A 13,596-nucleotide genomic window follows, 5' to 3' on the forward strand; every position below is an offset into this window, starting at 1 on the left:
CAGACTTCACAGGGCACTGCTTTGAGTTACCCACAGTAATGTGTGTGTTTTCTTATAGCAAAGCCACATTGGGCTATCTGCTGAGTCCACCGAAGACTTACCACTGTACCAGCGTGAGACCCCACAGTAGTTAAATGCCAAGTTGTTATAATCCAGCGAGTTCAACAGTATGTCAAGATCCTTTTAAGATGACAAGGCAAACTGACAATACTCCAGCGCTACGTCTAATAACCAAGGACATTGTGGAATGTAATTATGAAGTGCCGCACAATATGTACCATTTTGATGACAAATATGAATGTGTTAAGATTAACGTAATCCCACTATGTGCTTAAACCAAGGAAGCCATATTTGTTTAAAAAAAAAAAATCCTTACCTCTGTGCAAACGATCTAAACTGTGCAGTTAATAACAAGTCTCTGTCAGCATTGCCATTTAAATCAGATAGGATCACCGATATTTAAGGGAACAACAAAAGAGGATTTGGACCATTTACCCAAATCTATGTTGCATACAACTTGTTGCTTGAAATGGATAGACCTGGTGAGAAATAGTGCAACTTTTGATGCTCTGTAAACAAAAAGACTTATAGTGATTTTGAGCAACTCAAACATCTGAAAACTTATAGGTCTGGTCTCTGTGGAACATCAACCACTCATTAGCAAACCCAGACTTGTCACTTGACGCCTTAGAACACGTGGATGACAAAGGACTCAAAGGATGCGAAAGTTTTCAACAAAACTTGCCCAATATTGAAATCTGTGGAAAATGGAGCTGTTCTTATCTACATTACTCTTTAAAGTTAATAAGATTTATTTGATGTCTTTCAATTTTTAAAGCTTTCAAGTGAATATATTTAACCCCATAACATTTTCAGAAATAGAAAAAGGATCTATAGAAACATGGCCAGGTGGGTTAAGACGTTTGACTCGTAACCCGAGGGTCACGGGTTCGAAGCCTAGTTGCACCAAACATGCTCGCCCTTTCAGCCGTGTAGGCGTTATAATTTTACGCTCAGTCTCACTATTCTTTCAATTTTTAAAGCTTTCAAGTGAATATATTTAACCCCATAACATTTTCAGAAATGGAAAAAGGATCTATAGAAACATGGCCAGGTGGGTTAAGACGTTTGACTCGTAACCCGAGGGTCACGGGTTCGAAGCCTAGTTGCACCAAACATGCTCGCCCTTTCAGCCGTGTAGGCGTTATAATTTTACGCTCAGTCCCACTATTCGTTGGTAAAAGAGTAGCCCAAGAGATGGCGGTGCGTGGTGACGACTAGCTGCCTTCCTTCTAGTCTTACACTGCTAAATTAGGGACAGGTAGCGCAGATAGCCCTCGAGTAGCTTTCCGCGAAATTCAAAAAACAATCTAAAGAAACTATAAACAAAAAATAAACCCAAGTCTGTGGTCTTTTCCTAAGCCTTTTAAAATCGCACTACAATCTGTTGTTGTTTTCTTCAAAGGCTTGATCACACTACTGCGAAACCATTAACAACTACTCTCACCATCTTGTTAACTTAAATAGTTTATAATCTGTACTATCTGCCGAATGATATATAAATTTTACCTCTGACTGTTCTTAAAGCTGAGTTTAGCAAGTTGTTCTGATTACGTGATGCGACGTTTTGAAGGGTAAGAAGAAGAGGCTATATTAATAAAATCAAATAAAAAGAGGAAAATAACATGAGAAACCACATCTTGAAATAAAAAAAAACAATCGTAATTCCTTAGTAGATAAAAATCTGTGCCTTAGGATAAGCAGAAAAGTTCTAAATGCATTCTATACTTTACGCTGTTTATTTCAGCAACTCACTGGAGCTGTGCAGAATTTGAATACAATTTTTGAATTGTGTAAGATTTTTGAAACGAAAACTACAAACTCTAAGTATTGTAGAAAGAGAGCTAGAATAACCATTCTTCTTAAACTTTGAAGTAAACAAATGTGCGCTTGACACTTCTGAAAGTGCTCATCAGTCAGGAAATGGCATTTAGAGAAACTCATTTATTGCAAATTTCATGACTCGGATGAAAGGGGGCGCTGCATGGCCAGGTGGGTTAAGGCGTTCGACTCCTAATCTGAGGGTTGTGTGTTCGAATCCTCGTCGTACCGAACATGCTTGCCCTTTCAGCCGTGGGAGCGTTATTTGTGAGGGTCAATCCTACTATTCGTTGGTAAAAGAGTAGCCCAAGAGTTGGCGGTGGGTGGTGATGACTAGCTGCTTTCCCTCTAGTCTTACACTGCTAAATTAAGAGTGGCTAGCGCAGATAGCTCTCGCTTAGCTTTGCGCGAAATTCTACACAAAACAAACCACCAAAATAATAACAAATCCAGCTCTACATATCGATTTCATATGAGTGATGGTCAAGTGACACTAATCGATCTCACAGTTAGTTGCCCTCTATCTAGTCTATTATTTTAAAATTATAGCCAACAAATGCAGATAGCTCTCAAGTAGATTTGCACAAAATTCAACAAGCAAACAATTACTCTTGTGATACTAATATAGTAGGACTAAATCTTTAGGTAATACTAGGGACTTCACGTGGATAGCGCGATTAACAGTAATGTTTGTTACCATGTAAACCAAAGCTAGCTGTTGACAACTGATATCATGTATTGCAGGTATATATTGATTACTGTGTCGACGTATATGTACGTGTGACAGAATAGATGTGATATGTACAAGAGTACAGCTTTTCAATCTGGGAATATTTTAGGCCTGGTGTAGTAAGATGTGGTACAGTTGGTAGCAGATTTAGTGATTAGCTAAGTTAAACTGCATTGTGATGTGAAACAGTATGATCTGAATTTGTTTATTGTTGTTGATTTTATGCAATTAAAGAACAAATATACATTGTGGTCCTAAGATAGAATATTTATAAGCGTGTGATTCCTCATTCAGATAAGAATGTACACCACATCGACCGAGAAACTAGATAAGCCCTTTACTTTCACTGATATTGACGAAGACACATTGAAGTTTTGACAACTGAGATGATCGCTAATTATATGACTTGGTATTTATAAGCTGTTCACAATATGGTCATTTGTTTGCTCGAAATAAAAGAAAACAGTGTACATACCGTCATCGAGTAGTTCTTAGTTTTTGAATCATATTTGATTTAGAGAATCAAACATATTTCTAACAGTAGTGGATGTTACTAAATGTTTTCTCTCGACGTTATTCCTGGGTAAAGTAGCCATAATCCACAAAACGTATGTTAATTATATTGTAGTTTTATAATATAATACTTGTGCAATTATACAGACGAAATTCTGGATTTATTTGTGAATTGCTACATGATTTTACTTTAAATTTTCATGATATATATCAGAAGGTAGACTGAGTTATGAACAGACGGAGTTACAAATCTTGATCACTGTTTGTAAAGTGGTTAACACAACTTCAGGCTTATCCATATAAAATTCGAATAATGGTAGAATAACTTGCGTTGATCAATTTATTTACAAGTAAATGTTGCCGTGGGCTAGCCTGGTCAGGGGTATGACCATGAGAGACACGCATACATTGTTTCATGCAGGACTACATTGACTACACATCTACTGATGATTAAAACGAGTGTGTTATGAAGTCATGTTGGCGAGTACATTAATTATGAATGATTTAAAGCATGATGTATGTACTAGATTCATATCCAAATGATATCTTCTAAGAAAGGGCAACATTATGGCTTGTTTGGCTGGACATTTATCCTTATATCATTAACTGAACTTTTGGCATTACTACAGGCTTAATTGATTTATATTTCATTCTTAACTAGTCTGAGATCTGAAGGCTTATAACGTTGGTGCGTTATTTTCTTAACGTCAACTTTTGTATTTTCTGACTTCTGGTGTTACTTCAGCATTGGCGTAACGTACTCAACAGTCCCAAGGAACGTTGAGATTAAAAATGTAATACAGCAGTACTTCTAAGAGGGATGTAATACTTATAATATACGCGACATATAGTTTACTGTACTGTAAATATGGACGTAGTAAGTTGTTGCATTAAAGATATAATCACTTTAAAAGCAAACCGTTTAAACAGAAACAAAGAGGACTTGTAAGAAACGTAGGTTGAAGTAAGGTTTGTATTTCATTCCTGTATTTTAAAGAGATAATTTATTTGATTCATTTTACCTTTCATTGTAAAAATTCCAGTTTTCCTGATAACTTTTGCTTTTACCAAATGTTCATCTTAGAAATGTCAGCAAAGTGTCCCAGATCTAAAGTCCATAGTGAGTCAATAATGACGTCATAGTAATTCCAACGCTGGACAACCAATCCGTCTATAATTATAATATCCCCTACCCTAGAGAACAAAGAAATGAAGCAACTACAAGGTAATCTTAACGACTTTCTGGACCACGTGTTGCTGCCATTACAGCGCTAAAAATAAATAACTGAAAAAATATTTAATCTTATATACATTGGATTTATTGTCCAACCCACTAGAGTTATATAACATGCAAGGCCCTATCAACCTGTTCTTTGTTTATTTGTTTGTTTAAAAGAAGAGCTTTATAAAACAGTGTATATATATATAAGTGTGGCAAATAGAAATAGCCATTGCAGCATGTAATTTCATAAGAAGTACTACATAAAGAGTTAATTTTACACATTATAACGACTTAAGGAAAATATGTTTTTAAAATACACATTTGTATCTCCTTGTCTTCCCTTTCTTACTTACCTCCACGAAAAGTATGTAATAAAGAAAATTGTGTTTGTATTTATAGAAGAAATATTACATCTGTATTTCATACGGGGATATTTTAGCTTAACTTTACTAACACACTTGTTGAAAGTTATAGTAATCACACGGAAAAGCAGTGCAGTTATAATCCGTTTAATGCATTTTGAATATTATTTTAAAATTTTAACATATATATATATATTAGACTTTTTTATATAATTAACACAGGTAAAGTTTGAAAAAAAGATGTAATTTCCACTCCGACTTTTATTTTAAACGGATAGATGGCGTATTCTGAGTGTTGATTGGTTTATACAAAGATTTGAAGTTTCTCTCGACCAATAAACATTCTCTAGCAAAGAAGCGCAACATTTTGAAGTTCTATCATTTAGAAGCTAGTTTAATAGTTACATGTTGGGTTGAGGAATGAGACTTGATTGTTGACGTGCTATTCGAACTTCAGTTCTTCTGTTATGCGTATTAATTATGATTTGAAGGTAATTGTTTTACTTTTAGGTTCGCTTAGATTGAATTTTTATTTTGAAGTCTTATTTAATGTTAATTCAAGTTAAACAGGAATAATAATAGTTGTAGTGTAACTATAACGTTAAGGCTAATATTATAGAAACTGAAATTGTAAAAGAATTTTAACTTTTTTAAGTGTAAGGTTACTTAAGTTATTAATATAATTCGGATTACAAGTTAAGTATAGATGAGAAAGCATTCAGTAGTGTGGCTGATGGAAAGAGATCCCGACATGCTGCATCGTGATGGCGAAGTAATTTTAGGGTATATTCAAAGAGATGTCCATACAATTTTCCTTTTTTTTCAGATTAACTTAAGACCTGGAAAGATAATTTAGTTGTCAGTTAAGGCGGTTGTAATTCTCTGACAGAAAATGTGGCTTATGGAATGAATTACTGTCGACAGTAGTGGAGGCCAACACTTGTACCAGTAGTAGTTGTAGTAATAATAATTTAAAATTAAAAGGGAAATCGGTAGTTTTCCTATCCTAGTAATAATACTATAACTAACTATAAGTATGAAGTAAAGGGTATATTTAAATTTCGTGTTTCTGAAAGGTAGAGGTTTGTTATCTAAGGACAGTTTTCTTGAAGGACCAGATGGTTCCTTGTTAAAGTTATTGCCAATATATTAAGTTAGATTTTAATGCTTGGCCTTTATTTATTATAATGATTTCCAAAATTTATAATGTAATCATCTTTTTTCTTTTGCAGGTTAAACCTAAATTACCTATAAGTTTAACAATATCTTAATGTTTGGTAGTATTTAAAAGTGATTTTTAAATGGCTAATAATATTCATTAATGCCACACATTGTGCATATAAAGTGAAATAACATTCACAAACTGTAATGATCTTACTAGTAATGTCAATATAACTTTGTCTAGGATTAAGACTGGTAAATATGAGGTATTCTTGTTCATCTAAACTGCCTAAGTTTATTATTATATCTGATTGTTCTTCAAATAAGTCTCTTATATTTACTTTAAACAGACATCCGTATAGTAGCATAGCTTATACCATTAATAGTATGGCTAATGATTGTTAGTTGAGACTGGTTTATCTTGTGTAAGTAAAATGCTACAAGTAATTAATTGTTACATTAATCAAGTTGAAGAATGTTATTTGTCAGTAAGTATTATTATTGTCTTGGAACACAATACAAACACAAATTACATGAATTAAGTATTATATATGTATATATAATGTAATATTTTGATTTTTATCATGCATATTTAAAATGTTAATTTTAGGTCTATCATGTACCCTTCTTTGGTAGATTGTTTAGGGTGATGAGACAGGAAGTTTGTCAGTGTGTGTGGGTTTATAAATGTTATTGGAGCTGTTTAAAAACAATCTTAACAGCATGATATATCACAAACTATTTCTGATGTATCTGCCTAGAAACTTGATTAAATTCACAAAATACTATTAAAGCAATAGTCGATACCTTTGGTCCAATGATCTAATATTCATCCAAGCATCTAGTAAACAAGTGAAAAACCTAATTTTAAGTTTTAAATAATTAAACGTTTGTGCAATGTCATAATTTGGGTATTTTAAGATTTCCAAGTATAACATTTTCAAACTTACACTAATTATTTCATGGGTAAAGTGGTCAATAAATGTTATCCTTCAGGGTCAACCTTTCTCTCTCTGTACAAACCTCTACCATCTGAATTTCAATCTTGATATCCCAACGGGCCTCTCAATAAAAGTTTTAAATTTAAGGCAAACCTAAATATTGTTGGGAAATTTTAACTCTGTTGTCACTTTACCACAAGTATTAAACAGAGAATTACGGGTATTGCATGGTACTGTGTGACTCAAACCATGATGTATATAACATTCCTCTGTATAAGAAAACAAATTATGGTGGGTGCTTGTAGACTGTTACTTGGTCACTTGGCACTTAAATCCCACTTGGCAGTTTTATAAAATGTGACAATAGTAGACATTTTCAGAAGTTTGCCAATATTTTAATTAAGATGAATAATCAAAAACAGTAACTGGAAACTAATTTTGATTGCTGGAATAATCCAACTCTAATATTGAATACTTGCATGGCAACTAATTAAACAGTTGAAATAAAACAGTAATAATGGGAGACTTATGATTAGTTGATTGCTTTTGTTACATTAACCAGTTGTACGTTAATTTTGATTGATGTATTAGCTTGTAATGACACCAGTTGGTAGAATCACTATTCATAGATAATTATTAAATTTCTAAGGTATATTTTTGATGCAAGATAAAATTACGCTACATTATTAAGACCTGCAACATCAAATTTTTAACATACAAAAAGAACCGACTTCATAAAAGTCTTACAGGTGGTATAGAAATTCAGTATATTCATATATATTAACCTATCCATATAAAAAATGACCCCTCTATATTCAGAATTACCCTAGTGTTGTTCTTATGAACATTTTCCAATAACTTGTTCCCTAAATAGGAAGTTAAAACAGTATGCCAGATTCCATGTAAGGTATAACTACTAACTTGTATAAAGTTACTACAATATAATAACTATATCTGGAAGTACATCCTAAATTTGAGTTTCTTCAAGTGAGAGAGAATTGTCTTAATGGCTTGAGTGTATTTTCTGTCACTCACTACACCAAATTACTTTTAAATCACTATTTCATGGTTCCTATCAGTATCTAACACAGAATCCAAATTATGATAATCGAGGTGAATTACCCTAATTTAATATAAAAAAATGCAGAAGTTTAATGTCACCAGTAGACTAAGTAAAATTTCACCGGTATCACTAACCCTAGGTGTATGTCATGACCTTTCTCAGAATGCCATTCAACATGGTGTGCGTTTGTCAACTATTAATTTTACCCTACGTTTGTATTATAGAGGATAGTTAACACCAGTTAGAATAAACGCATAATATGAAGTAGATGTGCTTAATAAATACAATGTGTGATGACAAGAAACCCATTTGAAGTAAAAATGTATCTTGGGATGGCTGGTATGGGTACTAACACTTATTAAAATAAAGCAGAGAACAACGTTTTGACCTCCTTAGGTCATCTTCTGTTAACCTGAAGATCAGGTTAATTATTGTGCAAAGTGATGTTCACATGGAGATCTCGGGAAGATATTTTTGTAATGCTGGTTTTCTGTGTATTATGGACATTTGCATTTTATTAAAAGCTTGTCATGTATAGATAAACATAGTGAAATTGGTATTATAGTGAACATTCCTTTGGTAGTAACGGACTGACACTGCATATTTGGTTAACATTCACAGAAAAGGCCTGAGCACTAATCCTCGAGGCACAGCTAGTAAGTAAGGTCCAGTTTGACTGGGCTTTCATTAGTAACATTGTGATTTCTCTTGCACAGATGGCCAGGTGGTTGAGGTAATCAACTCATAATCTAAGGGTAGCAGGTTTGAATCTGTCGCAACAAACATGCTCACCCTTTCAGCCAAGTGGGCATTATAATGTGATGGTCAATCCCACTATTCATTGGTGAAAGAATAGCCCAAGAGTTGGCAGTGAGTTGTGATGACAAGCTGCCTTCCCTCTGGTATAACTCTGTTAAATTAGGGATGGCTAGTGCAGATAGCCCTTGTGTAGCTTTGCACAAAATTCAAAACAATCTCTTGCACAGCAGTCCTTCCATCTAAACACTTCCCTGCTTCTTACCCACATGGTTTCCTTAGCTAATATTCTGTGTTCCATTTTACCAAGTCTTTCTGTGAATATTATATTATTCCAACTCCATATAGTTTTCATTGTTTATGTACAAAGAGAAAGTCTTCCCACAAAGATAAATTAATAAGACAGGATTTTTTCCTCATTAAATCAATATTACCTTTTTACTTTATAACCCTGTATTCCCTAAATGATTTTGCAAAGTTTGTTATTGGACCAGAAATCTTCAGACTTCATGTGTAACATTACCTGATCTATCATTTCTATGGTAACTTGTTACTCTCTTTAAGAGGGCTAATACTGCAAACCACCAATCATAAAGCACTTGTTCACTGTTAGAGATACTTGCATATCTAATACTTGATTTCTATCTAAGCCTTGGAAAACATTGTCTAGTCCTAATGTTTTATGTACATTTATTGTATTACTTACTATCATAATATAAATTGCATACGTCACTTAGATGGTGAACTTGTATAAGTAAGTAAAACGATCTTGGAATATTGGTTTATATGAAATTTCCAAACTGTATTGTACTAAAAGTGGTAAAGTTGACAGAATTTGGGGTTTTGTTCATTTCAGGTATCAAAATATAACATTCCCAAAGAAGTTAATTTAAGGAATTTCATCTTTTGTTAAACTCTTGGGACACAGTATGATAAGGGGACATACATTTAAAGTTTGGAAAGGTTGAAGAAAGCTGAGCCAGTAAGGTGACAAGTCCAGAACAAGTTGCCAGCTAGTGGTTGAAGCTGAAACTTTACAATAAGTTAAAAGAGTTGATTGTCTGTAAATCTTTAAGAGTCAGGAGTGAAATTAGTAACAAGTTTTCTGTTGGTAGATTTACAGATTGGGGATATCTTGAGTGGGGATGGGGTGCCCCTTATTGACCCTATATTATGCAGTTTCTGTGTACATTTTGTGTAAGTTTAAAATCTTACTTCTGTACTCAGTGAAAGTTAGTCTTCAAATCTCAAATTTCATTCTTGTGTCTTTACTTGATTTCAGTGTGTTAATATCAGTTTTATAGTACGAATACCACGCCTGAATTCAGCAGACAATAAAAGGCCTCTCCATTCTCGTGAAGACTTTTCTATAATTCAAACTAAAAATACCAGCACAAAAAATTAAATTAATTTATCACATGAATCTTCATTTCACCACAGTACAAATGTTTTTAGTCAAGAACCTTTTGCTAATTGACCATTTGCAAAGTGAATTACATTACACTTACTAAGACTGAAACATTTTCAACTTGCCAGACCAGTCACAATCCATAACTTTCAGGGTGTGAAGGAATATTGTTAAAAGTGTCAGTTTACAAATCATTTTATTGATAATACACTTGTTAAATTACTTCCCAAATGTTATGCATGTTTCATTAAAAGATCTTAGAAGGCCCTCAGTTGTGGCATTTAAAAAATGTCAAACTGCTATACTGCCCTCAATTTTTTTTTCTTTGTCCACTGTTCATATATTTTTTTATTAACATGTATGCTTATTTCTTTAAAGGCACCAGTAAAATGGAGATAATTCCATTTGAATTTCAAAAGCCTTGTAGCAGCTGTAACAAGGGAAATCCCATATCAACCCCTAGTATCACAACCAGCACACCTTTTGCTTCTAGAATTAATGAAAGTGGTTACTTTAGTGGCAGCAACAGAACTGAGAAGTCGCCCAGCAGTGGAAACTTAACCCCGAAAGAATTTTTGAGGAGGTGTTATGATGATCATGGAGACGATAGTGGAATATCCCTGACACCTGATATCTCCAAGTCGTTTCGAGCATGCCAGTCACTGCTGTGTAACAGTTTTCCTTCCCCAGTCCCAAAGTATATAGAAAACACTGGTCAGACACCATCTGGAAAACAAACTGCTGTTCAACCACTGAGAAACGAAAGAGATGTTGTAACTCCCAAAAGCGCATGTCAGCAAACAACTGAAACTGAACAGTATTCTTTTCATCAAGACCTCGAGGCGTACGTTCCTCTAGGTGGAGCTAAAATAAAAGAAGAATGTGTGGACTTTATACAGGACCTTGCAAAAAGAAATATTTATTGTGTAATCTCTCATATATTCAGGTTCTTATCTGCCAGAGAGTTGTGTTCAGTTGCATGTGTTAGCCATGCATGGAATGATGCCTGTCTTAAAGATCCAGCTGCCAATGCTAGAAGAAACAACTGGTTGCAACATTTCAAAGAGAAGTTAGTAAGAAAGGGCAAGGTAATGTAACTCTATGTTGGATGTAAATGTTTAATTAATATTCTTGTAAGCAGGTTTATTATTCGTCCTCAAAGGTTAAAAGTAACTAAAAAAATGGTTATGGCTTATTACGTTGGGTGACATTTAACCAAAAAAAATTGAAAAATTAAAATACAATCCTTCTCCATAAAGAAAACTGTCTTTGATGCTAGAGGTCTATTCTACTTCTGATTTTTCATCTTTATTAAAATTCAGTCGTTTGGACAATGTGCTATGGTCTACCTAACTAATCAGTAGATTATATGATACCAAAGTATTATCTAGTAATTATCCTTTCTTTCATTTAATCCAGGTTAAGATACATGCAAAGGCAGGTCTAAATAAGCTTTTATAATTAGTTATTGTGTTAGTAGCGAGAGTATACTGCCTTGTTTTACATCAGTCACTAAAACAAACGACACTGGTTGACCTGTGTCAAACCAAACTGGTACATCTCTTAGCCAGGCCAGTCGTATACACCATGATGTTTACATGACAGTTCTGTCGTGCGTAAACTGGGACGTTGGCTTGTAGACGTTATGCTAAACTCTCCCAAGAGTAATAGTAGTGAAAAGAAAATAGAGAAATCATATATTTTTGCAGATGTAGTAATATATATGATGATAAAGATTTGTCTTTAATAAATCCTGACCAAAGATAATGATAAAATATTTTGTTTGGGGGTTATAACCTATTTAAGTATTAAATGTAGAAAGTTGGGTTTTTATTTATTCTTTAATAATAAAGGATTTCAAATAGATTTATATTGATAATGATATACAAAATTTAATTTAAAAAATTGGTTTCCATAAACAAGATGCCAATAAGCTTAAAATGAATTGTTCCCAAAAGTTTAAAGTAGTTTCTGACACGATTTATCGATGCATTTTTAACATTTTCTAATAACTTGAACTGGCATGTTTATTGGTAAATGTGTCTTTATTGTGCGTGTAATGAACATGTCATTGAAAAGTACTGCAGAGCATACCTAGTGTTTAACATGCGACAGTTTAGCTGTTTCATTATTCTTGAATTCTGAATTTTTGCTAAGCCTAAAGTGTTCAAAGATACTAATGCGTATTGCAGGAGAACATCAAATGCAAGTCACTTACGTCCTTCCTGGAATCTTATGTTCGTAAAGGACCATTAACCAGTATTCAAAATACTGCATCGTTTTCTACCTCATCAAACAGTCTGGAAGTCAGACAAGAAGACTGCTTCACGTTGTTCCAGAGGGTGAGCCAATTTTAACAGTGATAACTTTGTTAATGTCAAACAAATCGCAACATAGGAACCAGTAGGAAAATATTAATATTTATAAGTAATATTCATAAGTTAAAATAACTCGTTACCTCTTGCTTTAATTTACTACAAAATAATTTCGTGTTATTGAAAATAGCTTTTACACTAAAAAAACAACAACAACAACAAAAGATAACCATTTCTACTGTAACTTTATTTACAGGAAGCAAAGAAACTCAACTCTGGAGAAAGACTGGCAAAGTGCCCCAAGTGTTGTTCACCATCACGAGTGAATATCCATCAAAATAGAGCTTTCTGCACTAGACCATTATGTGCCTTTGATTTTTGTTCTCTTTGTCGTTTTGCATTCCACGCGTCTAATCCTTGTCCAACTTCTAACTGTTGTAAGATATCGAAGAAAGACATAATTGGAAGTAAAAAGAGCAAAAGTAATTTGAAACGTCTGTGAGAAAGATCAATACTAGTCAAATAAATCATTCATACGAACTTTTAACATGAAGAAAGAAAACTTGGTTTTAGTCATTTAACTACAATTATTTTTATCATCCGTTTTTGAGTTTATGATAAAATGTGGTGCTGTAGTAAAAAGAGATCAGTGTAAATAGAGCTGTTTACAGCACTGGATACATATGTATATTTTTTGTATTCGTGTATTGTTTATGTATGTTTCGTGTCGCGTCCGTTGTGTTTTTTTTACCGATATATTTTGAATTTGTAATATTCCAGTTTTCCATTTATCAATTGTATTAAAACTATTTTTACAGACATGCGTGTATTTATTAGTGTCATACGTCTTTTTTTGCCACAAACTAAAAAAACCTCTCTATCTTTTATAATGTGAAAGTTTCACTGCCTTCCACCAGGATTCGTATTGATTTTTGAAAGAAAAAAGACTTAACTGCAGGGTTTTGTAAATCTAATTGAAAATTAATTTTCTTCTGTCAGTATTATAAGAACAATGTTTTTTAATTTCATTTTCTGATTACATTGTTTTTTTTTTTTTTTTAATTTCACACAAAGCTACTCGAGGGCTATCTGTGCTAGTCGTCCCTAATTTAGCAGTGTAAGACTAGAGGGAAGGCAGCTAGTCATCACCACTCACCGCCAACTCTAGGGCTACTCTTTTACCAACGAATAGAGGGATTGACCGTCACATTATAACGCCCCCATGGCTGAAAAGGCGAGCATGT

The 13,596-nt window shown here is 33.6% G+C and overlaps 1 protein-coding gene and 1 long non-coding RNA gene across 2 annotated transcripts; one reads left to right on the forward strand and one right to left on the reverse strand.

The window, feature by feature from the left end:
• Nucleotides 1–10,025: 10,025 nt before the first annotated feature.
• LOC143246635 (uncharacterized) lies at nt 10,026–12,395 on the reverse strand. Its single transcript, XR_013026081.1, has 2 exons — nt 12,256–12,395; nt 10,026–10,901 (listed from the first exon to the last, which is right to left on the reverse strand). It is a non-coding gene; the product is annotated as an uncharacterized LOC143246635 (long non-coding RNA).
• Nucleotides 10,386–13,175, forward strand: LOC143246634 (F-box only protein 43-like). Its single transcript, XM_076493683.1, has 3 exons — nt 10,386–11,125; nt 12,230–12,379; nt 12,609–13,175. Exons 1-3 carry the CDS (start codon nt 10,394–10,396, stop codon nt 12,852–12,854), a joined length of 1,128 nt encoding a protein of 375 aa, XP_076349798.1. The 5' UTR covers nt 10,386–10,393; the 3' UTR covers nt 12,855–13,175.
• Nucleotides 13,176–13,596: the final 421 nt, after the last annotated feature.

This window comes from Tachypleus tridentatus, chromosome 3, assembly GCF_004210375.1.
Source record: "Tachypleus tridentatus isolate NWPU-2018 chromosome 3, ASM421037v1, whole genome shotgun sequence".
Lineage (NCBI taxonomy): Eukaryota > Metazoa > Arthropoda > Merostomata > Xiphosura > Limulidae > Tachypleus > Tachypleus tridentatus.

Excerpts from the sequence above, each read along its gene's own strand:
- LOC143246634 (XM_076493683.1), top strand. The coding sequence starts at position 10,394 with ATGTATGCTTATTTCTTTAAAGGCACCAGTAAAATGGAGATAATTCCA. Across the intron at positions 11,126-12,229 it reads AGTTAGTAAGAAAGGGCAAG|GAGAACATCAAATGCAAGTC; the intron begins GTAATGTAACTC and ends TGCGTATTGCAG. Across the intron at positions 12,380-12,608 it reads GCTTCACGTTGTTCCAGAGG|GAAGCAAAGAAACTCAACTC; the intron begins GTGAGCCAATTT and ends CTTTATTTACAG.